The sequence below is a fragment of the Leuciscus leuciscus genome (assembly GCF_965113295.1).
Source record: "Leuciscus leuciscus genome assembly, chromosome: 2".
NCBI classification, from domain to species: Eukaryota; Metazoa; Chordata; class Actinopteri; order Cypriniformes; family Leuciscidae; genus Leuciscus; species Leuciscus leuciscus.
This window is the reverse complement of record NC_138726.1, coordinates 25,798,328-25,822,387: the sequence shown is the minus strand read 5'-3', so window position 1 is coordinate 25,822,387 and position 24,060 is coordinate 25,798,328. Positions and strand designations below refer to the sequence as shown.

Genomic DNA, 24,060 nt, shown 5'->3' with positions numbered 1-24,060 from the left:
GTTGAAGAACGCTCAAGTCTACGGCTCTGGTGGAAGGATACAATTTCGAACGTCATTGTTGTGATTCGGTTATCGCCAAGCAAAAATGTCTGCCTAAGGGAAACTCGCAAGTTACATAGTGGATATTTGCCAAATTTAATCGCAAAAGATACCGATTTCATTATCTTTCCGACCCGAAACAAGGAAACCTTCGCCGTCATCGGCACACCCGATCGCCCTAGTTGGAATTTTGACAGCAGAAAAGGTAAAATATTGCACGGACTTTCCGAGGGGTTTTGGACTGGGTGAAAGAAGTTGGAATAGCAGAAAAAACGGGAGCCGATATGAAGGGAACGGGGTTGGCATTCGCTTAAACACTTCAGCTTGACATCGCACAGTTAATTGTCCGTGTTAAAATTAGTGTTTTGTCAGTGCTTATGGTCGATTTTCGCTTAATCTTTTCATGGTCACACCATTGAATAGGTAACTGGCAATTTGCAAACAACAACAGCAGCCAGCAGCGTTGTTTATAAAGTAACCATTCTCCTTTAACACAACAACAACAAAAGTGTGTATCGGCATATGTTTTGACAGCGCGTGTGCGTTCATTATGAGCTCGTGACTTTTGATAGCATTGAGGAATCAAACGCATGCAGTTGAAAAATGATGCTGCGGGTCCATGTGTGTGTGTGTCTCTCTCTGTGTGTGTGTGTGTGTGTGTGTGTGACACCATCGAGCGGCGTCTTTCTCAACATGTCCACGTTTGGTCATCCTATAAACCTTATCAGGCCTGCTCTATTAAATTAAAATATAACCTCTTTTCACCGTGTCACCTCATGTCATGCGCTTGCTATTATTAACAGACAGAAATGCCGTAACCTCGTCTAAAGCTGTCAATAATACGAAGCTGGGGAAAGGAGGTCTTGGGACTGTCTTCAGGAGCTTTTTATTACTATTTATTTGAATAACACATAGGGTTTTATTCAAGGACAACCAGGTCCTTCGATTGCCCTGGTACCAAGGTGTTGGAAGAGCGCAAAGTTATGCTAAAGACTGGAGGTGGAGATGTTTAGCAAATGTCAAGCTGCGGATGTTCGCCGATGTCATTTGCATAAGCTGTGCTGGCTAGCATGAAGCTTCAGCACACATCAGGCTCTCAGATTGAGGGGAATGATGTTTGTGTTTTGTAGATTTAGTAAAGGATCGTAAGGATGAACCCTCAGCAGCGGATTGCCGCTATCGGGACGGATAAGGAGCTGAGTGATCTGCTGGATTTTAGCGCGGTAAGACACTCAGCAATGATTTTCCTTCTAACTTTTGCCATTCGTTCAGTCACTCACTTCTAAGATATGCATGATTAGATATCAAGTATTACTTTTTATACATAGCTAAAGCCTATATGTATATTTCTATTTTTCCACCAAATTAAATAAAAATCAACTTTTTACAAGTTTTTGCATATATATACTTTATATTTATTTTAATCAATATTGAATAAATTAGAAATAAATTAGGAAACAAATCCTTGAAATAAACATGCTTATACTTTAGATGGCAACTTCTTGAATCTGCAATCCTATTACAGTATTTTTCATAAATAAAGTAATTGTTTAAAAATATATGAATATGTGAATAAAAAGGAAGTAAACACTGTAACAGGGCAATTTCAGTCATCTGGTAATTTCGTGCGCAATGGTAATCATATTTTTTTCAAATAAAGACAAGGTAACGCTATTTTTACATTCAGCACACAGTGAAATCGATATGAATATGACACAGTGGGCAACTGGATATAGCACAGCATATTTTAAAATTAAGGACGTCTCCTGTGAAGCTGATCTTCTGTTCGCATTCACTCACTTCGCACGGACCGACCGTCACTCGCAGTAATAACGCGTTTATGCAGGCTACAAATGCACAGCCGATATATCGGCTTTGGCATATATCGGTCGACCAATAGGCTATATATATATATATATATATATATACATGCATGCACGCACACACACACACATATACATTCTCCTGGTTATTTGCACATGAATTACATTGCTACTTTGGGAGCAATAAAATATTTATATTTTATATTCTATAAAATTCTTTATTCATTAAAACATGAAACACTCTGTGCAATTTTAATACCACTTCATTTTTATGTGTCTTCCCATAGATGTTTTCTCCACCTGTAAACAGTGGGAAAAACAGGCCGACCACTCTTGGGAGCAGCCAGTTCAGCACATCAGGTAGGACTTCCCGTGGAAATCCTTTAATGAAAGATTGTCTTCCTCTCACACTGTCCAGTCACCTCCTCTTGAATCTCAGTAAAGTCTTGTTGCTGTTGATTATAGGGGTGAATTTCATCCCAAGGTGTTTTTGATTTTGATTTGTCTTGATTAATAAGAAGCAGGTAAGAGAAGGGTTCAGTAATGGTCTTTGAAATCAGATACATCCACTGTTATAATTACACTGAAATGAAAGGCACCACTGTTGTTAACTTGTCATGGCTGGTAGTTCAGTTTTTTGCTTTTTTTAAATTGCATAGATTTTTGTTTTTGTCTCCTTGGACTCCACATTCAATTCTGACCGTCTTGTGAATGAAAGGTGAAACGCAGTTTGAAGCTGACCAAAATGTGTGTTTTTTTAATTCTTTTTTTTAGTTTATTATGAGTGTGATATCTTCTTCAGCCTCCTACACACATTACCTAACTAAGTGCTCAGTTGTTTTAAGCCTTTATAGAGCAGCTAACTTATACATACATACATCTCTCTCTCTCTATATATGTGTGTGTGTGTGTGTGTGTATATACACAGTTAAGCAGACAGATTACTAGCTTTTCTATAGGTTCAGATGCATGTATGTGATAGTCTGTTTATATATATCCTGTCATAGGTGACTAAACGTTGCTGTAAAGATCATCTATTGTCTAATGTGCCGTAGAAGGAGGAAACAATCAAGCATTATTCAGTCTCAATGCCTGTTTTATGTAAAGCAACAAAGCAGAGCCCTTGTTACACTCATCTGCTATCGAGGACACACTTTTAGCGGATTACTGAATAGCAGCACAGCCGAGACTGCAAGATGCTTTTGTAAACCTTTTAATAAATGAAAAGTTTACGTACATGTGATCTTGTAATCAGTCTTTGGCTCTGATGTGCTGTGATGTTTTTTAAGGGATAAAAACATCTCGTTTGTTTGTTGCTCCTGACACAACTTACTCAAAACAGCAGTGTTTCAGAGACGGTTTGGAAACGCTGTGGGGCGTTATTTCAAGCACTGTCAGATATCTGTGTTTGTGAAGCATCAAGATAGTAGAGAGAAGCCATTTTGCTGTATCCATCTATATGCTAGATAATTCAATATAACTTGGCATTCCTGATTATCAGGTAAACTATATAATGTGAAATATACACCTTATTTTTCACGTAAAAGCATTTGTTAATTGAATGTTTCTGGCTTCCAGTGTCATCCGCGAGCAGTTATTTTTAGCTGAACAATATGCTGCTTAATATTGCAAACTGCTATTTCTTACCATATTATTTTAATGTATTTTCTTGATTATAAACACACTGGTCTGTATTTTTACTGTTTTGTTACTTTTCTTGCTATTTCTCTATAGTGGCTAATGAATCAAAAGTCACGCACACTCACAGAAAACAGCTTACTTCCACGTTGAAAAATAAGGTAGATAGGCAGGCTAGTAAGAGTAGAGTTCATTAGAGTAAAGAATTTAAAAGAATATTTCCAGTCCAGAACAGCATTTGTGGCACAATGTTGATTAACACAAAAATTATTTTAACTTACCGGCAGGCACTTACAATTGAAGGGAATTGGGCCAATTTGTAAGCGTACAAATACTTACTGTTTCTATAGTTATAGCAACAAAACATGAACACTATAACATGATTTTAGTGTGAAAAAATCACTTACTAAGGGCCGTTCACACAGAACGCATTTTTGCTTTAAATATGAACGCGAGACGCGGGCAGTGGAACGGGGAAATAGCGCAAGGTCTTGAGATGCGTTTTTTAAAAGTTGAAAAGTTAAACTAATTTGAACTTGAGCGCCGCGTTTTTAAGACGCGAGCTAACGGTTATACGTGTCCGTCTAGCGCGTTTACGTAGAAAATCAATGGAAAAGTTGCGTTTTGGAATGGAAAAAAACTCTTATTGTGTAAAGTTATATCCAGTTTTTCAACTTTGTTGTAATCACAGCTCAAATAATAGTTTTATAGTGTTCAGAAGATAATTCAAAGAAAATAATTTAAATACTCCTAAAAACCTATTTCATTGTAACTACTTTGCTGTAACCTTTTAACAAAGCAAAACATTATGCCAATTAAGCTCAACTTGTATTGAACCCGTATTGACTATTCCTTTGAAATGTCCATATCAGTAATTGGCATAAGAGAGCTTGATAGTGTAAATGTGCAGTAAGGGTTTGGTCATGTTTCTCGCTAATCTGTCCCTTTGTAGACCTTTGTAAAGAGCAGCCCTTGTGTGGGAATGCTGTGATATGCCCTCTGTTTCATCCACAGCTCGGAGAGGCATGTATCACCTGTCTGATAACAAAATTCTCTTTTGTTGTCTCCAACACTGTTATTTCTCATGTCGTAGCCGCTGTGTGATACAGGCATGCTGCATTGTGCAAAGATAAATGTCCTTTGCTTTTTCCAGAAAAATAGCTGTTGAAACAGACCCACCAAGAAGCATTTAAAACAATAGTGGAATAGTGCCATCAGAGGATATTTCTGCAAACACAACTCTTCCTCTGTTAGACCTCACCCAGCGCCTCTTCATGTGGGAGGCAAAACATCAACTAATTGCAGGTCAAATCAGTTCATAAATTGTATTTAATGGTTGCAAATATATATACTACCATTCAAAAGTTTGGGGTCAGTACAATAAAAAAAAAAATTAAAAAAAAATTTATTCAGCGAGGACACATTAAATTGGTTCAAATTGACAGTAAAGACGTTTATAATGTCACAAAATATTTATACTTCAAATAAATGCTGTTCTTTTGAACTTTCTATTCATCAAAGTTTACAAAAAAAAGAAGAAAAAAAGACTGTTCAAAGAAAAACTGCATATTTGTTTTCAGCATCATTGGTCATAAGAAATGTTTCTTGAGCAGCAAATCTGCATATTAGAATAATTTCTGAAGGATCATGCGACACTGAAGACTGGATTAATGCTGAAAATTCAGCTTTGCCGTCACAGGAATAAATTACATTTAAAAATATTTTAAAACAGTTATTTTAAATTGCAATAATATTTCACATTATTATAATCAGAATTCTCTACTTCTTCTTTACAATATGTTGTTAATAAAAAATGAGAGAAAAATTCTGGATGCATTTATTTATTTATATTTTAGATTCCCAGATAGTTTTTCTTCCCTCTGATATCTGGAGTTTGGCTTGGCTTTGAGCTTTTGAACTTGTACCTGAAGTCATCCTCAGAGAGTGAGCCGAGAGCAGACCTCAGACATCACTCCCCTTATTGTCTGTGGATTAGTAAAAGGCTTTATCTGCTGATTAATAATTAATGAGAGGGGAAGAATCTGTATGATTAGCATTCACAGTTTTATATCCTCTCCGTAAAAAGTCTCTGAACTCCGAAAGAGCCTCAAATATTAAGATAATTTCAGGCAAGAAAAATAAAACTGCCCTGCTGTATAATGAAGATATTAAAGGTGACAAAACCTCACTTGAGCACAGCTTATCATCAAAGGCTTCTCCGCGGATTTGTGAGTTTTGTTTAAAACAATGACGGGAGTCTCTCCCGTTTAAGCATGCGTTTGTTTCAGAATGGATTATTATTACAAATACGTTTCACATCTATAACCACCAAACGGGTTTGCAGTAGTTTCTGGTTAAGAAACAAACCTGTTATGTTTCTGAACTCCGGAAGGCATTGTCTCCTGAGACTCCCTCAGCTAGCTTCTGTTTTTGATGTTTCTATATTCATATCTCTCTTTTTTTCTTTTTTTCTTATTCATTTTAATCCACCCTTGCACTTTCAGAAACATTTAGTCTTAACACCAAGCTTGCTGGATTTAACGGAAACTGTTTCAACATTTTTCTGACGTGTAGGAAATCTGACATTATATCAACTGTGGGAAAATATGTTATTATTATGCAAAAACAACTTATTGTTGTGCTCTTTAAAAAACCATAGTGTGTTTAAGTAAAGGACCCCTTCTCTCTGACAGGAGGCTGTTTATTTTTAGCTAACCTGCTGCTTGCTCTGTGAACCATTGGGCCATGTTGCGCATGTGATGCCGTCAGCTTCCTCTGGCAGGGAGAATTCTGGGAGGGTTTTTGGACATCTCTTTTATGTACCTCAGGTCACCTCATGGCTTGGTTATGGAAGATCATGCTGTTGCCATAGCGATCAAGGCCCTTTTGAAGGCAGGTTACTTGGCACGGCATGCGCATCTTTTCCAGCGTTTCAGCAAATCTCCCCCCAACAGCGGATTTGTTGGTGTTTTTGGTGATTGATTTGGATTTTGGGGCGGGGCGGGGGGGGTCAACAACTTTGATGTGAGTTCAAAGAATGGAAATTAAACTAGGGCATATTTAGATTATGGTTATTCTTTCAATATATTTGAAAAAGCTGAGTTTATTCTGGCTGTGATAAATAAATAAGTGTCTTGTGGAGGACAGCTGTGTTTGAAACAAGGAAGAGATGCTGTAAACTTTCACATCTGTTCTGGAGCAGTTTGCTGGATGTCTCAGGTGTGTCATTGTAAGTGAAACAAAATAATGACAACGGGAAAACAATACACAGGATCTCGGGTTTCTTTTCTGCTTTGTGACGAGTAAAAAATAAGATTTTTTATTAACATTTATAAGTCCCTTCATGCTTTCATGTTTATCCAGAAGCAATAGTAAGTTCTGTTAAAGATTCTCTGTGGTTTTCAACTAACCTTAGATGCCTGGAAAACCAGCTAAAGTCACTTAGGCCATTTGATTCGCCAATTCTGTTTGCATATTTTTGCAGTTTTTCCAATTTTGGGAGGGAATTCGGGCCCAATGAATTGCTAGAAATAATTACAAGTAAATTTAAAACAGCATGCAGCGTTCAACATTTTTTAATTAAGTAAATGTTGCTGTAAAAAGGTCAAGTGAAAAGGTAGTAATAAAATGAAGAACAAAGAACAAGTGGCAGGTCTAATAATCTGCAAACAATAATCTAATCTGCTAATAACCCCCCCCCCCCCAATTTTGTACATAATGCACTTTAGTTATCCAGAAATAGTGCTGAGGTCCAACTAAAGATTTATTTAAGTATATTTTAATGTGCTAAAGTGTAACTATTGCAAGTATTCTTAAGGTACACTTTAAATATCTTGAAAGACAGATATTATACAGTGATCGTACTATCCGTACTAATAGTGATATTAAACACATTTTAGGCTTAATATTAAGAAATGTGCCTTGTGCAGAAGAGAAGTACTCAAATAAAGTTTAATTATAATATTTATATCAGTAAGCCTCAAGTGATATTTAGGTAAATATGTTAATAGATTCGTACTATACTTAGTATGAAATAAATGTATTTTAAATACATTTTGGTATAGTTTTTTTTTCACTAGCAATGTCAATCTTTGTGGTTTTGGATTAAAACCTGCATTTAAATACTGTTGATACTCCCGAAACTTTGTAGTGTGTGTACTTAGCAGCATGAAAAATAAAACTTTTATTCAAATTGTGAATGAGCTGCATATACTGAAAGCTAGTCAATATCACTTCCTTAATAATCACTGAAGCTGTAAATCACCTCAGTTCAGCGTGAGCTCAATAATCGAGTTCTGCACTCTTGTGAAAACTCCCATTAAAATCAGTGAATCTTTCTACATTGCACATTCAATCTCTTATTTACATTGTGTTTATACTTTGTTGCCGGTTCTAATGAAAAGATTCACAAGCACTCAGTCGATAAGCTCACGCTGAACAAAATCTCTGGCATTTTGAGTGGTATTGAGCAAGTTCTGAATAACTTCAACACTTGGATTGCATTCATCTGCTCATCAAGTCGTAAATAAAAATGTTAATGCTAATGCATTAATGCTTTTCACAGGGCGTGTATGGGCGTGTTTTTTAGCAGCCATAGTGGATACTGGATTGTTTTGCTGTATACTGGTAGTTAATTTTTTTAAATTTTAGTACCAACTTGGTGAAGTACCGTTTTTTTGACAACACTAGTAGTATTAAATATTTGCGCAAAGTTTGTTTCCTGTTGCCTCAAATTTTTTGTAATAATTCAGGCAATGTTTTGATGGTCACAGCTAGCAGCAGACGGGTGGTTGGAAGAGAGCCGTTGAAACATGTTTGGCTATTGTCCTCAGAGTGGAAAAGGAAAGTCATTTCCGAGGAAGAGCAAGTTATTGCATTTTTAATTACGATTATGTAGACAAACATTTTTTCATTATTTGTGTTTTTCCTTTTTGTGTGTTAGTAAATGCATGTTGACAGTTGTGGCTGCATCCACCAGTGATTTAGCCTCAGGCCGAACTCGCACTAATGTCAGTGTTCTAGCAGCAGTTGAGCTGATGCTGAGAGTCTTAGCGGAAGACATCTTTAACCGTACCCTTCCCGTCTTCTTTCATCATCTTCGACAGATGCGGAAAACTCATAATAGCCTATTTATGGCTATAGCAAATTAAAAGGCTTGCACTTCAACAACTGTTATAGTCAGCAAGAGGCCAGGTTGTGAAATTCTGTTTTATTTGGGCAGAGATGAGTAACTGTGAAAGGGGGTTTTGATATTGAGAGTTGGAGGGGGAAATCCCTGGAGTTATTAATCCCTGTCGGAGCTGAAGGGCTGTGGGCGGAGCCACATCATCCTTTCTTTATGAGAGATCAACTTTCCATCACATTCCAATTTCATTACATATCTGACCCAAGTCCTACTGTATGTGGAAACAAGATTAGGGTGCTGAGAGCTTAAACCGTACCTCAGAATTCAATTTTAAAGTATTCGCCCAGGACTCAGGGAGGCACCAGAAACATTTTGCAGGTGCATCCATAATGTCTCCCAACATGCCCATCAGTACTAATCAAAACAGCAGTTATTTCAGAATCATGATGCTTGTCCATGATATGAATCATTGGTAATCTCATTATCTTTTTTCTTTTCACTGTTTGTCACTCATTCAATTATGTATGTCTAGTACAGTCTAAGAACTTAAATTATGATGTGCTCAAATTTTACACTTTTAAAATATTTAAAAGTTGTGAATTCATTGAAATATAGGATACCTTATGAATTATGTAAATGTCGATAAAAAATTGAAGTAGATCTGAATAACTACATTTAGTACCATGACAAATACCCAACAATATGGGCGATGTGACCAAATTCTTATTTCACGATATGAGACATTTTATTTCACAGCAATGATATACATCACGATAGTTATATTTTGTTATTTTATCTAGTTCCTGTTATTAAAAAGCAAATTACGAACAATAAGACAAATACAATATAACAAAAATATGTTTTTCATGTACAATAGGTTTATTTGACATGTAGTTAGAATTAGTACAGAAATGTAATAATCAAATGTAAAAATTAAATATTGGATAGTCTTCATTGTATGAATTAAATAGAAATGAATTCTTATTAAAGCTAATAAAAATGTATTCAGTCAAGAGCAGTAAGTTATTTTTTCTTTTGTTTGGTTCACATTAATGATACAGAGCAGGAGGTTGGTATATTAGGTTGCTGTTACTTTAAGTTTACTTTACCAAACTTAAATGAATATATATTTACATACACTCTATAGCAAAATCTCTATCGATAGACATTTTATCCCTTGGTAATGATATATATCGGCATACCGCCCAGCCCTACCAACAAGTTAAGGTAACTCAAATCATCTAAGAAATAAATGTAATTTTTTTTTTTATTTTTTTTTTTTTGGAAGAGTTAACTGTTAACTGTTGATTTTTTTGCCATTTATTTTGCTCTGACCAGTTCGAGCATATTCATTCCAAGTCAAATTCAGAGCTTTTAAGGTAGTATAGCTTTTATTATTGTAGTATTTAAAAAGCCACTGAATTTTTAGAGTTAATGCTCTAAATTGCCAAGTTTTTGTTCTTTTAACCCCACAAACCTGTTCTGAGGGTCATCTTGCTGTGATGCCCCAACAGCCTGCAGCCGTTCACACTCCGCCTGGCCCCGGTGCGCACCAGCAGGACTGTTTCTGAGAGTGAGCAGACTTCAACTGGGAATAAGAGAGCAGATATTTGGCATGAGTGGGTGCATAATGACCTTTTTGATCTCTCAGTGTCCCTGTGGTTTTCTGAGCTCTCCGAGGAGATGGCACAGCGCGGACCGTAAGAACTGGCCCATTTGGTCCACTCAGCATGATCCACAGGGATTGAAGTTATGTGTCCTCTTTGAATATAAAAAAAACCTTATTAAAATTGAGAGAGTATCAAATCTTTTTTGTCCATTTAATTTCAGACTGGTGGCAAAGCAGTTAGATGTTGAGCTGTGATGCTCATGCAGTTAATGCAAAATTACTTTCTAGTAATCTATTCTATTATTATTTTTAGTTAAAAAAGAATACTTTTTTTTTTCATAAAATTTAAATTTTATAGATAGATAGATAGATAGATAGATAGATAGATAGATAGATAGAAATAGTCATTATAATGGAAATGTCCTTCCAAACCTGTATGAACATAAAAATATTTTGAGAATTATTTTTTTTAATTTTTTTTATACAAATGGTAGTCAGTGGTCACCTAAACTGTTTGGTTACCAACGTTCTTCAAATTTCTGTTCTGCAGAAGAAAGACAGTCATACAGGTTTGCAACGGCATGAGGGTGAGTAAATAATTTTAGTTTTTGTGTGAACTATCCCTTTAAAAACTATATTTATGACTGTCCGCACCATTACTCATATACTTCTGTATAAAAAGATTTGATCAATCTCTCAAACATGTCAGATATGCCTTCTGTATCCCTGTCGTTCAGAGTGCAAAAGGCTTCTGTTGTGTTCAAGGCTGCTATCTGTCTATCTCCTCTGTTCATTAAACATCACTTCTCCATCCCTCGCATGTTCACTGAAAAACTTTCACCACTTTGAGCGATAAGAGTCAGGTTCGAGCGGTTCGGCCGGGTCCAGCCCTGCTGCGCAGGTGGTGAAGTGGGCCAAAATAAGATGCTCCTTCACGCTGACTCGCACTCGGCCAATAAACAACTAGTTCGTCATGTAAAGAACATAGCGCTGTTGATGGGGTCACCAATATACACTCCAAACTCGCTGCGTGTGACAGGCAGAGTCAGCGAACGAGTACTGGGCTGTACGTGACCCGTGCCCTGATGCTTCTATCAGGATTTCCATTTTAGATACACAAAACGCTGATGGCAAGAACATTGTAGTGTGGGTCCTAATCCTCTGTAGTAGCCAGCTCAGCCTCCCTCTATGTATAGATTGAGTCGCGAGCACATTTGCACTTAACGTGGCCTGGTATTTTTAGGACTGGAGTCTGAAATGATTTTTTCCTCCTCTCTATCCTACTGTGCAAAATACCAATCAAATTGAAGTTCAATCTCTTCTCTTGAAAAAGACTTGAGGATTAGTGTGTACCACTGATTTGTTCCTCGTTTTTAATTTGTCTTTTGAAGGATTTGGAGTAATAAATTAAAGATGATGTACTCCGGCTAAAGCTTCTGCAAAGCTCTCCGATTTGCATTGTGGAGCCTTGTGCTTGTTTGCTACCATGGTAATTACTGTGATGACATTGTTCTCCTTTAATGTATGAAAATTGTCACATTTACAAGTCCTAGTGTCAAATCAAATGAACTATAATAATGTTAGTCTGTTTGTGGATTTCTGCTTTAGCCTTATTTCGGGCTGTACTTCGAAACCGACACTTGATTCGGCTTTAAAAGCCACGGCTTCCAGTCATAATGATGATAAATGCTCCATGTGTTCGTGGTTGTCGGGGAAAGATTGTGATAGTAGGCCGAGTCGCTCTTGGCAGTGTTGAGACACTTCTCTTTACCTTGCGATTAAGTGTCAGTGTGTTTTCCCCCCGCCCAGGGCCAGAGAGAGTTAATCGATAGAAAGCTAGCATGTGTTATGTAGCCCGTGTCATTTTGGCTCGGTTCTCCCAGTGACAGATGGGATCTCTGAGGGCAGCGGTCATAAGCTCCTATTGGCTATCAATCAGTTTATTACATCATTAATATCGCGCTGTCGTTTCCTTTTACTCCTCTTCATGGGAGGATAAGTGTTTTTCTTTATGTCGGAACACCCTTGACTCTGTCCTGCCATTAAGAAGGATGACCAGGGATGGTGGTTTTCTTGTGGAAGACAGAAGAGGTATGAGGCCGCTCTTCTGGTTTGGCCGTGCTGTCTGTTAGGCTTGGCTGCTGTGCGTGAGCTCCCCTGTCCTGCCAGCCCTAGCAGAACCCTGTGCTCCTCCAGCGGACCCCAGGGGAGAATGACGTCTGAGTGCCCTTCTGTGACGGCTTATCCTGATCCATGGTGCGAGAATGAGGATTTTACTGATTCACTTTAATTATTGCCATTACGAAGCATATTCCCCAACTCCAAGCTCATTGAGAAATGTGTCAATGTGCTCGTCTTGTACGTTTCGTGACATGTCCATCTGAAGCAGATGAACATGAATTTGGCAACGTTTTATTGTGTTGACTGTTGTACGTATAGCAACACTGCGGAAACGAAGTTTCCGGTGAGTGGCGCTAAAAGGTTAATGGTCTATTGCATTTGATAACGTACCACCTACACTAAACCTAACCGATAGTGTTAACAAAAGCAAACTTGACATAAAAATGCATTGCTGAAGCAACCATATAATTTTAGCTTGCTTCTACAAGTCTTAAGGCTGATTTATACTTCTGCGTCGGACCTACGCCGGAGCCTCTACGCTGTAGGCAACGCGTTGGTTTTCATTTATACTTCTGCGTCGTTGTCCGCGTTGACGCGCAATTACACTTGCAGAGGGAGCATGTGAAACCAGAGGGAGCGGTCCTAGCAGACCAATCACAGCGCTTGCGTCCGCGTAGAGTTGTAGAGTGTACGCCGAAGGGTACGCGCGCTACACACAGCCTACGACGTAGCTACGGCGTGAGTTTGACGCAGAAGTATAAATTGGGCTTTACCCCTTTTTCACTGACACAGTTCCGGTTCGGGCTTATGTGAGAACTGTGAACAACAAAACCGCTCTGCCTGTGCATACACCGGGACGCACATTTTTGGACTGGTCATAGTCAGGTAAACAACACATAGTAGTGTTACATCATTGCTCCTTCCTCAAGTCAATGGAAACACGCGGCCGAGAGCCGGGTTCGGCACAGGAACGCGAACCACTTCAGTGGAAAAGTGATATCGGTGAGCTCTTTTATTGTGTTTCGCTGGACTAGTAACCGAGTGCTCTGTATCACACATGCAATGCTGTACCTGGTGAGCTACTAAGCAAGTTTAGGCTACTACATCTGAGTAGCCATACTGGTTAAGTCATGCAAACATCAAAATGAATTACAAATCATGCACTATGGTAAAAGTGTTTTGATGCCATAACATAGTATTGTGCAAGAAAATAAGTCTTTATTAATTGATAATCTGGCCCCGTAATCGTGATTTGTGTGAAAAGGAATTAAAGTTTTAGACGTTTTACTGTCACTAATGGTCTTTTCAGCTGGCAACTGCAGTGAATTTTATGCACATTTTTTTGGAGTTTTGCAAAAATTTAGGTAGAGGCACGTTTTCCAATAAGCCTATGTTTACATTCCCTCAGTAATGGCCTTGTGGCGTCGAAGCACATGCCTGCATCTGCTGCATTTGTGGAGTGTGTTTGCCGGTAATATTCACATGCCGTTGCATATGATTCATTCATATTCATGGTGTCGTCCTTGTATGTGATAGAGAGGAGGCTGAGAGTTGCCGTGCGGGAAAGATCGAGTTTGTTTGCTTTTTCTCGGGCCCGGCTGATGAGCGATGCGATATCAGTGTTAGAACAGTCATAAGATAGGGCTCTGATTAAACCCTGCTAATGAGCAGCTCAATAAAAATAAATCTTCCTGATGCAATAAACACCGCCTTGATTGCAAGCACCCGGGGGTGTGACAGCGTAATCCTTTTGTGCACAGCGTGTTGGACGCATCCAGCGCATGCTTGAGAATCAGCAGTAATCATAGGCACATCTCAACTGATAAAATAGCGCTTTACATACGGCCCTCTGTCTTTCTCATTCTTTCATTCCCTTTTTATGTGCTTGGGGTAGGCATATCATGGAATGAGTCATTTTTTAATAAATCATTAAAAAAATTACTATTTCAAATAAATACTGCTCTTTTAAACTTTCAGTTCATCAAAGAATCCTGAAAAATTGTATCATGTTTTCCAGAAAAATATTATAAATCAGCAAAACTGTTTTCAACACAGATTAAAGTTTAATGTTTCTTGAGCAGCAAATCAGCATATCAAAATGATTTCTGAAGGATCATGTGACAGTAATGATGCTGAAAATTCAGCTTTGCCATCACAGGAATAAATTATATTTTAAAATATATTACAGACTGTATAAAAACAGTTATTTTAAATTGTAGTAATGTTTTTAGTTGATATTTAGTCAAATGAATACAGCGCTTTCAAAAATATTAATAATGTTACCGACCCTCGTCTTTTGAACGGTAGTGTAGTTGTTTTGCTGGACTTTTCATTTTAGCTCTTTCCCCGCCAGTCACTCTTCAGATATCAGATATCACTCTTTCCCCGCCTTCCGGATCAGATTCAGAAAAAGGATCAAAACGTAGATTAAGTAGATTGAGTCCATCGACAGTCCTATACCTCGTCATGGGTCGACGTTTCATTCAGTAAAGTTTGGCAGTTCTGATTTATATGATGTTTGATGTTGATGATCGTGTTATTTTACATATACATCTGCTTACATATGCTATCCCTTGTTTCTGCTTCTTCCAGCCTGTGGTTTGCTCAGGAGATTCTGTTGTCTTTCAGAAAATGTGTAATAGCGCCCCCTACCGTATAACAGTGAAAACATGAAAATCCTGAAAATTCCGTCAGTGACGAGAAAAGAGTTAAAAATGTTTTGTTTGTTATTAAACATGTTTTGTACGTTACACAACCGGATTAAATAACACTTGAAACAAAACCAAAACCTTATAAAATAAGTGATACACATATATGTTGAGTCCATTTCAGTTCTCCAATTCAGTTCTCTCTTCTCTCAAATATTTTGTAAATGTTGTGTAAAATCCAAGTTTACTTAATTTAAGCAATTATTTGCCACCATTAAATTTTATTATTATACGCATTGGCCATTGGCTACCAAGTTCTCTAGTTATCAGCATTGGCCATAAAAAACAAAAAACAAATCTGTTGACCACAAATGCAAAATTCTCAACTGATCGACAGATTTCTATAACGTCTTACCGCCTAGCCCTGAGGTGAAGCATCATGGTTTTGATTTGTTATCAGGCTCCTTTGAGAAGACAGTTCAGTTAAGTTAATGCCACACATTGTCCTATGAAACGCAAGGAGGGGGAAGTGGGAGAGATATGCCGTTTAATGTGTGCTCTAACACAACTCAATTTAATTATGTGTTAGAGGAAGGGAAATCTCTTGGATTTACTCCGCAAGCCCCACAGCAGTCTGGCCCTTTTTTATGAGGAAGATAAATTTCTCATCTATTTGGCTTGTGTGCCTTAGTTCCTCGGAGGAGGCTCAAGGTTGGAGGAAGAAGCACCTTTCCTCCGTTTGCGATTGGGAACATATGGTGCGGGGCGCAGCGCAGCGCAGGAAGGAAGTGTGGAAATTGCAGAGAATGAGAGTTTAGATTAATGCATCTGAACTGGGCATGGCCAGACAAATCCAGCACAACCGTGCTGCCCGGACCCCTTAACGGCCCCTCGGTTGGATGGAACGGAGGGGGAAGGGAGAGATAGGTAAAGGAACATTTAAACCCCTGCCTTTTTTCAAAGGCACTGCATTATGAGCTGTAGCACTCTTTATTGATAGGAATTTGAGGGGTGGAGTGAAGTGTGCTCAGCGGGCATGCTGGGTAAATGAGGTAGCCAAGCAGCGACAGATAGAGTGGCTAACACAGAACAGTAGGAGTTATATACTGTATATATTCGTTCATTCACACCTATAGGAGTGCTCACAGGCTCTTTTAATATCTGGGATTCTTTAGACAAAAAGGGATCAAGCACTCCTTTAAATATCTGGCTGATGATGATTTTCCGTAGCCTTTCTCTGTTTGGCTAGATCTCATATAACATGTGCTATCTGTGCTGAAGGGCATGCCAGAATAAGTGCTGGTTGTCGGCACTCGGTGTATGTGACTAGGAATATGCAAACTAATGTAGGCCACAAATGAGTCAGTCCAAATCGGTAATTGGCATTTTGGAGCAAATGAGTAACTGGGGTGTAATTTGCTTCATACGAGTCCCCTTGCTGCTTTCATCCAGCCTAGATTTTAAAGTGTATTAGTGTTCAAAGGACAAAACAGTAAATTGTAAGACATCAGGTTTAGTCTTTTACTAAGGGGATAGTTCACCGCAAAATTCTGTCTTAATTTACTCATCCTAGTTCTTTTTAATGAATCGGAAAGACTCCCAAGTTTGAGAAAGTCTAACAAATCCCTCAGTCAAAAAAACTCACTGAATCACTGATTCAACATCTGAACTGAACTGTGATTTATCAAACAGGAATATTATTGCAAATGAAAAAATATATATGTTTTAATATATTTTAAAAATGTAATTTATTCCTGTAAATACCGTTATACTTTTTTAGCAGGATCCTTGGATTAATATAAAGTTCAAAAGAACAGCATTTATTGTATAATTTTTTGTAACAATGTAAAATCCTTTGGGCTTTGTTTGAAGATCATGTTTAATGTGTCCTTTCTGAATAAAAACAATTCAATTCTTTTGGAAAAATCTCACTGACCCCAAACTTTTGAACAATAGTGTAATCTTTTTTTTATTTTATAATCATAATAATAAAAACTTTAACACACACACATACTTCACTTGTGTGTTAAAATTAGCACTATTCTAAAGTGGACATATTCTATGAGATGTAGATAATATATAGGCAGGGGCAGGGCATCTACCTCACTGACACTCTCCTTCCAATCAGGGGTTGGGCTATTTTGAGAGTCAAATAGTCTCTCTTTGATGCACATAACCAGATTGTTGAAAATCTCAAAACAGCTCCTTGTTTGCATGTAGGAAAACGAGCCCTGGCACTTTCACAATGTTTTAAATTTTAATTTCAAGCTGGCGTGACCCATTCTCGTGTTGATCTCTCTATCTCCTCTTAATCATTAAACTGAATGTGTCAGAAGTGTGTGTGTGTATGTGAGATATTTAGTGACACGTTGTTGTGTACAGAGACATGTACACACTTTGGTGTGATTCTTCAGTGTCCTCCATGTGTGACAGACAGCGTGATATGACTCTCTGCAGTTGGAAGCGAGGAGGCCGGTCTAATGAAGACGCTTTTCCAGCCATGACAAACTCCCTTGTCACTACCACTGTGCTTCATACTGCCTTTTACGCAACCAACATTTCTCTTATGTTGTCAAACTGCAGCATATCCCCAAATGCAACAGTGTTGGTTTGGTTTTAACAGTGGTGGGGGCATTTTAAAATGATATACGCACATGGGAATGCACTAAGGCTGCCCACGACTAAAGATTTCCCTAGTCGACTGTAAGCCATTAGTCGATTAATTGGGGGAGAAATACTAAATCATAATAACGAGCATTTAAAATATAAATTAAGCACTCCAGCACACACATAAAGCTTGCCGCAGCGACACCAGCAAACATTGCATGAACTCTTCTGAGATCAGACATCCCGATCTCCTGGCACTGCGTATCTATTTGGAGTACTCTCTACATGTAAAGTTTTCCTTTACGTGCATCTACGTGCATCTTGACTTCAATTGGTTGTCTAGCTAGCAACAGCATTCCGACATGTCTTTTGGGTTCTTTAAAATTAAAAGAAACATTTTGTAAAGTTAAGTTTAATAAGTTACGGGTGGGTTTAGGGAAAGGTTTGGGGTTAGATTCCTTTTCCTAAACCCACCCATCAAGCAACATAGTGGACAAAGAAGAAACCACACAAACTTCATTCATGTGCAGCAGACACATGATGAGGAAAAATGAAGGGAGCACACCATAGTTATGTATTCTAAACGTGTTAATGTCTTCAAGCCATGCAATGGATTAGACAGGCTAGCCATTTATTTCAAAACTTAATTAACCAAGCGTCTAAAAACCCTCCAAACAAGTAATTTTACTGAACATAAGAACTACTTACTTGTGTAAACGCCACAATTAAAATAAATGGAATAAACAAGTAATAAGATCTTGGTTGATGAGTGATGATCTTCCGGCGCTGTTTTAGCTAAGCGCTCCTATTTAGTGGCACTTTGTAAATCAAGACCTGTCAATCTAAGCGATCAAACCAATCCAAGCACTCTCCAGCTGTAAAACCGTGTCTGATTGTCCCTACCCACTATCCCCACCCACTATACCCAAGATCCAGTTTCCATTGGTTGATCTTTCAAATGACATTGGAAAACACTGCGCCATGATAATGATGCGTTCGGATCCCGAAAGTCCTATATCTGTAGCCAATCAGCATATCATTTCACTCCGTTATTTACGCACTGTCTTATGTTGTATTTGGGCTTGTTTGAGATATATATGATATTATAGGGTAGATGTTTGAAAATAGAGCACTTCTAATATGTCAGCAAGTCTAAAAGCATTCATTTTTGGACATTAATAACATCCCTAATATGGAAAATTAGGCTATACGTGACACACCGTCACTTTTTTTTCCTTTCAATCTCTGTCTTCTCATATTATGAGAAAGGAACACGATGTTGTTGGGGAGAAGTGTCTTGCTTACAATGAAGCCGTAACACTGGCCCTCGAGAAGATGCACTCCGACGACGTGGAAGTTAAGTTGAACATGTTTTAAATTGCAAGTCATGTTTGAGGTCGCACGTCATCTTTTTCTGGTCATTCTTTACCCTCTCGAAAATGTTCCCACACTTTGGATTCTCTGCCTGACATATTACCGCATGGATCAGCCGTGTTAGCGATCTGTCACTGCGTGACTTCTCAGACTAGCTGACTGATTCATATTTAGTCAACCAAGCCTTTTTTTGTCTAAGTCACTATTAGGGCAGCCCTAGAATAGACACACAAATACCTGATTCTGCAAGTTTTCTTCACCAGTTGTTTCTGTAATGCAGGGGTGTCAAACACACAGCCTGTGGGTGCCATCCGGTGGGATGATTTGAGGAAAATTAAATTAAATGGCAAGTTAAATTAAAAAGATAATAAGATTAATAATTTAAAATAATAGTAAATACATTATTTATTATATATTCATAATATTTTACTGTAGCAGGGCAAGTAAACACTTATTTGTTGTGTGGCATCTAATGCTTCCTTCACATGCTATCAGGAACTGGAATTATAAAATTTTCAAATTACGGCAATCCTGTTAGCTTGCAGTTTTGGTAATAGCCTATATTTTTTGTATATCTAAAAAAGGTTCGTTGAAAGTGTACAGGGGACTGCAGGGGAGTGTTAGGGGTCCACAGATACATTTATTGAAAAAAAAAAATCCACAAAAAAAATGTACAAATAAAAAGACAATTTATTTAAATACGCAAATGGATTAAAATCAATCAGTCAATAAATCAGTTCTTTATATATGAAAATATGAAGATGTCTTTTGAGGGTTTGTGGCATCTAAAAGATGGAAGAGTTTGACTATAGTTATATGTAAATTTCCTGTTCTCCCTTTTGTTTTACTCCCAAATGTTTACATTTAAAGCAGCATAAAGTTGATTCTGCACTGTATTAGTTTCTGAAGAGACCCCTGGTGTAACCAGACCTCTGATCCAATTCTTATCTTGCTAAATTTCCACAATACAAATCAGATGGTGGATATATATCCTGTCCGTTCATAGCCAAATCTACACCCATGCAATTTTGCATATCAAGGTTTTGGAGATTTATCAAGCTTTGAGGTTTTATAATTGTTTTCTTTTCCTCTGAATATTTTTCTAGCCACCTCCTATAGTTGTGGCACCCGTCGGTTGGTCTTATCTTATTTCAGGTGAGTGAGTGTATGGTATCAGTCACACTAATGAGAGCTGAGCGGTCATCTCTCTCTCCAGAGCATGACTCAGTCCTGGGATTTCATTGCCCCTCCTGATGAGACCAGTGAGGGAAGATGTTCCTCTCAAGCAGCCTGCGCTCACAACATTTATCCGCTGTGCGCTTCCTCACCACGATTACAGCTTCACCGCTGAACCCCGATGCAGTGGCCGTCTGGGCCTGTGAGGGGAATGTTTGGTTTCCGTGGAAATCTGGCATGAAGCAAATTCCACCGAACGACTCAGACCTCGGGCTTTGTGATGTCACGTCTGGGGCGCTTGTTTTCGCAGCAGTGGTAGGCAACGGTCAATTGAAGTAATGAATGCGTTTCTTTTTTTTCCGGCCATCTCGTTGCCAGAGCACATAAGTGAGCCACTTGCTTCTGGAACAATTGGTACATTGCCTTTGTTTCTACCCCCCCCCCCTCACTGTGCATCTGTTGTGGAGCAGTGTGGACACCTGTTCAACAATTAAAATCCAGAAGAGAGTCAGGCTGTGCCAAGAGAAATATTTGCCTCTTAGTGAAGGTTGTGTTCATATGTGCTGCATTTGATGTGATTGGCGATCAGTTCAGTTCACGTTCATGATTTGCATTTCGTTCACCTTGTTAAGCACATTTCATGTAGATGCTGTTGATATGAAGGACATACGGGCATCTTAACATGGGCGTCCAATAACTGTGCAAAAATAATTATGCACATGGGTTAATGAAAGGAATCTGAATCTATTTATTTCAGAAATGCACGGAAAAAGCAATTCACAGACATACAACAACTTAATTATATCTCTTGCATAATGAGCATGTTTTTAAAATATATTGTTAAATATTTTTAAAATAAAATATTTGGGGGATATAAAATAAAATATATTGCAGGGTGATACAACTGTCCTGATATCATAATGAAAAAAAATCATTAAAAGTCATTTTTGTGAAAAAAGTAGCAAAATGTTCTATTATTATTTTATATATAATTATTCGTTTTTTTTTACAAAACTTGATTTTTTTTAATCATGAACAAGCTTATTTTTTATTGACTCATGATATTTAAAGGTGTAGTTATGCATTCTCTTATACATATCTCTTCTTGCTTATTATACATGCTTAAGATTATAATGCAAAACTTCTCAAATATTTTGGCCGTTTAGCCTCCGATGGGTTTTATATCCCTGCGTGTAAATACCAGCACTCCCTTCCCAACTGTATAGCCACTATTCCTTTTTGCCCCAAATTTGCAAAACCGCTCACTCGACTAGTCTTTTTGTTATTAACACCGCTGTGCATTACTGACGGTTTTCATCATGCATGCTTTTTTCCCTCATTAAAGCTGACACACAGGACAAAAGACACTCTTAAAATCCCCAGTAATTCCATGAAAGCAAATGAGAGAAAAAGTCTTGATTAGTCTAGAAATGCAGAAGTAAAACAATGTTAAAGAAGAATCTCTCATGGTTGGCAGACGCTAAAACAGGAAAGACAAAGATTTGCTCACAAGGCAGAGCCACTGCCAAGTTAAATCCATATTTAAATCCTTCTCTGGACGGGAGCTGCATGTAAATGAATGCTCTTTGGCATCGTGCTCGAGCGCAGAATCCACGGCAGTTAGGTCGGGATGCCTATGCGTGCATAATTTGCATTTATTTTGGAGCTAATTTTCATAATTAAGCATAAAAAATTACGCCTCAGAAATAATTATAAAGATGAGCTATATGATGCACGTATAGCTGCCGATGCTGGGGAAGAGCGAGCTGAGAGCCTTGATTTTCTTGGAGTTTGATTATACTTGTGCAATTAGTGAATACCCTGCTGAAGACTCCAGATGAAGCAGGATCTGATGTTGGTAGCTTATAACAGATTCTGCACTCAAAAAAGTAGTTTGTTCAATGAACTTAATTAAGGAAAACTTTTCCACGCAATTAGATAAGATCCGTACAGCAAGACTAAAACAAGTTCATTTGAACAAATAATGTTTTGTTGAACCAACTTAATAGATTTAAGTTCCTATGTTAAATAATAACTAGCAGCAATATGTTAGTGTGCTAAATATAATTATGCGTATTATTATTATTATTATTATTATTACATGTAACATATGGAATGAAACAAATTAGAAGAGACTGTGTCAATACTGGCATTAGCACAGCTATTTCTCATTGAGTGAAGCAAAACGCATCACATTTATTTTCTCATAAGACGCCGTTTCATTCATATACATCACAATAGGGAAGAAAAGAAAATCACAACTTCCTTTTCATGACTATAAATAGGTATATCTTTTCAGCATCAGCTAAAAGGGTAAAAGCCAATTTGATTAGTCAAATAATTTTACTGTCATGTTCACTAGATAGTAAGCTATCCTCACTACACTACACACTTTTAAACATGTTCAAAGGCGTTTCTGAATTTTTGGCCTTCAGCAAATCATTTAAAGGAAATCGTACTGTATGTTCAGCTGGGGAATGGGAATTGGGAATACGTGAGCATATTGGTTGTGTGAGCTGCTGTGATTTGGCCACGGGCTCTGCAGCAGTAATGTTTCACACTAGGCGAGTGGGAAGAGTGTATGTTTTATAAACCTCTCACACATGGACTGTAGGGCAGACTACTGGTATAAAAGTGATGAATGGCTGTTAAGGAAAGCTATAGAGGCAGGTGAAGCTCTGCACTGCTAGACTGGCTCAAGTAAAAAGAACAGTTGTAAATAAGCCATTCGGGAAATGGCAAGTTTTTCAATCACCGACCTTGACGTAGAACATCTCATGACATCGGTCCTCAGTGATTTGGCAGATGGTTAAATTGAGCAGCTGACTCATAACACACTAAACCACAGAAAGGAGGAGGCTGTTTCTCTCTCTCTCTCTCTCTCTCTCTCTCTCTCTCTCTCTCTCTCACACACACACACACACACACACACACACACACACACACACACACACTCTCTTTCTGTTTCTCTGTATGAAACCTGTCAGAGTTAGCTTGTTATACCCAACGCTTCTCATATGAGCAAGATTATTTGTTTATTTGATATTTATATTAGACATGCTGATTTGATAATTTTTGCAGGAATAAAACTGATGGATAGTCATAAATATATATACGAAATTCCTCAATGGTCCTCAGAGAGGAACTTCCCTATGAGGTAATTTCCTCTGTTTAAAATACTAAACACATGTCTCCCCTTTTACACATTCCAGCTCTGACACTGAATGAATTACACCTCTCAGCCTCATATCTGCCTCGTAATCTAATGTTTGCTCTTGTTTCCCATTTATTTAGTATTTTTTTCTTGTGCTCTGATTATAAGTCTTAATATGTGACCTAAAATATGACTCTGTTTACGTAATATTGTGTCAGAAATATTCTCCTTCATATTACCAAAACACTATCCAGAAACATGCTATTTTATTGAAGTACTGTACACATTTTTCTCTGTACACACTCTCATGTGTTAAATGAGAGAAAAACCCTTGTCTGAGTTTAAAAGGCCCCTGTGGTGACTGCCCTGCTCTGCTACACACACGACTCTGGTCTGTGTACACTGTCTCTGGCATTAGATCAGACCACACACACATACACACACACACACACACGCGCGCGCCTTTTTTAACTTGAAGCTATTTATGTGCCTCTTTTAATCATGTGAGGGCAGAAATTGTGTATAAGATAGGCCTATATTGGATGGATAAATCGATAGAAAGAGAAAGAAAGAAGGACAGATAGAAAGATAGATGGATGGAAAAGGATTGGAAGAAAGGGAAAGAAAGAAATAAGGAAGAATAGATAGAAACAAAAGAGATGGATGGATGAGAAATAAGGAATGGTGGATACAAAAATATGGGTGGGTGGATGGATTGAAAGAATTGGAAAGAGAAGTATTGATGA

The 24,060-nt window shown here is 37.9% G+C and overlaps 1 protein-coding gene across 5 annotated transcripts in view; it reads left to right on the top strand.

The window, feature by feature from the left end:
* tcf12 (transcription factor 12) overlaps positions 1–24,060 on the top strand; it is a 112,536-nt gene continuing 88,476 nt past the window's right edge. For 2 of the 5 annotated variants that reach the window (XM_082161870.1, XM_082161869.1), the window contains exons 1-3: positions 2–244; positions 1,170–1,262; positions 2,150–2,222. In XM_082161870.1, the coding sequence (XP_082017996.1) occupies positions 1,191–1,262; positions 2,150–2,222 (145 nt within the window). In that variant the 5' untranslated portion in view covers positions 2–244; positions 1,170–1,190. Of the gene's footprint in view, positions 245–1,169; positions 1,263–2,149; positions 2,223–24,060 lie in introns of all 5 variants that reach the window. The other 3 variants (XM_082161871.1, XM_082161873.1, XM_082161872.1) reach the window with 3 other exon arrangements.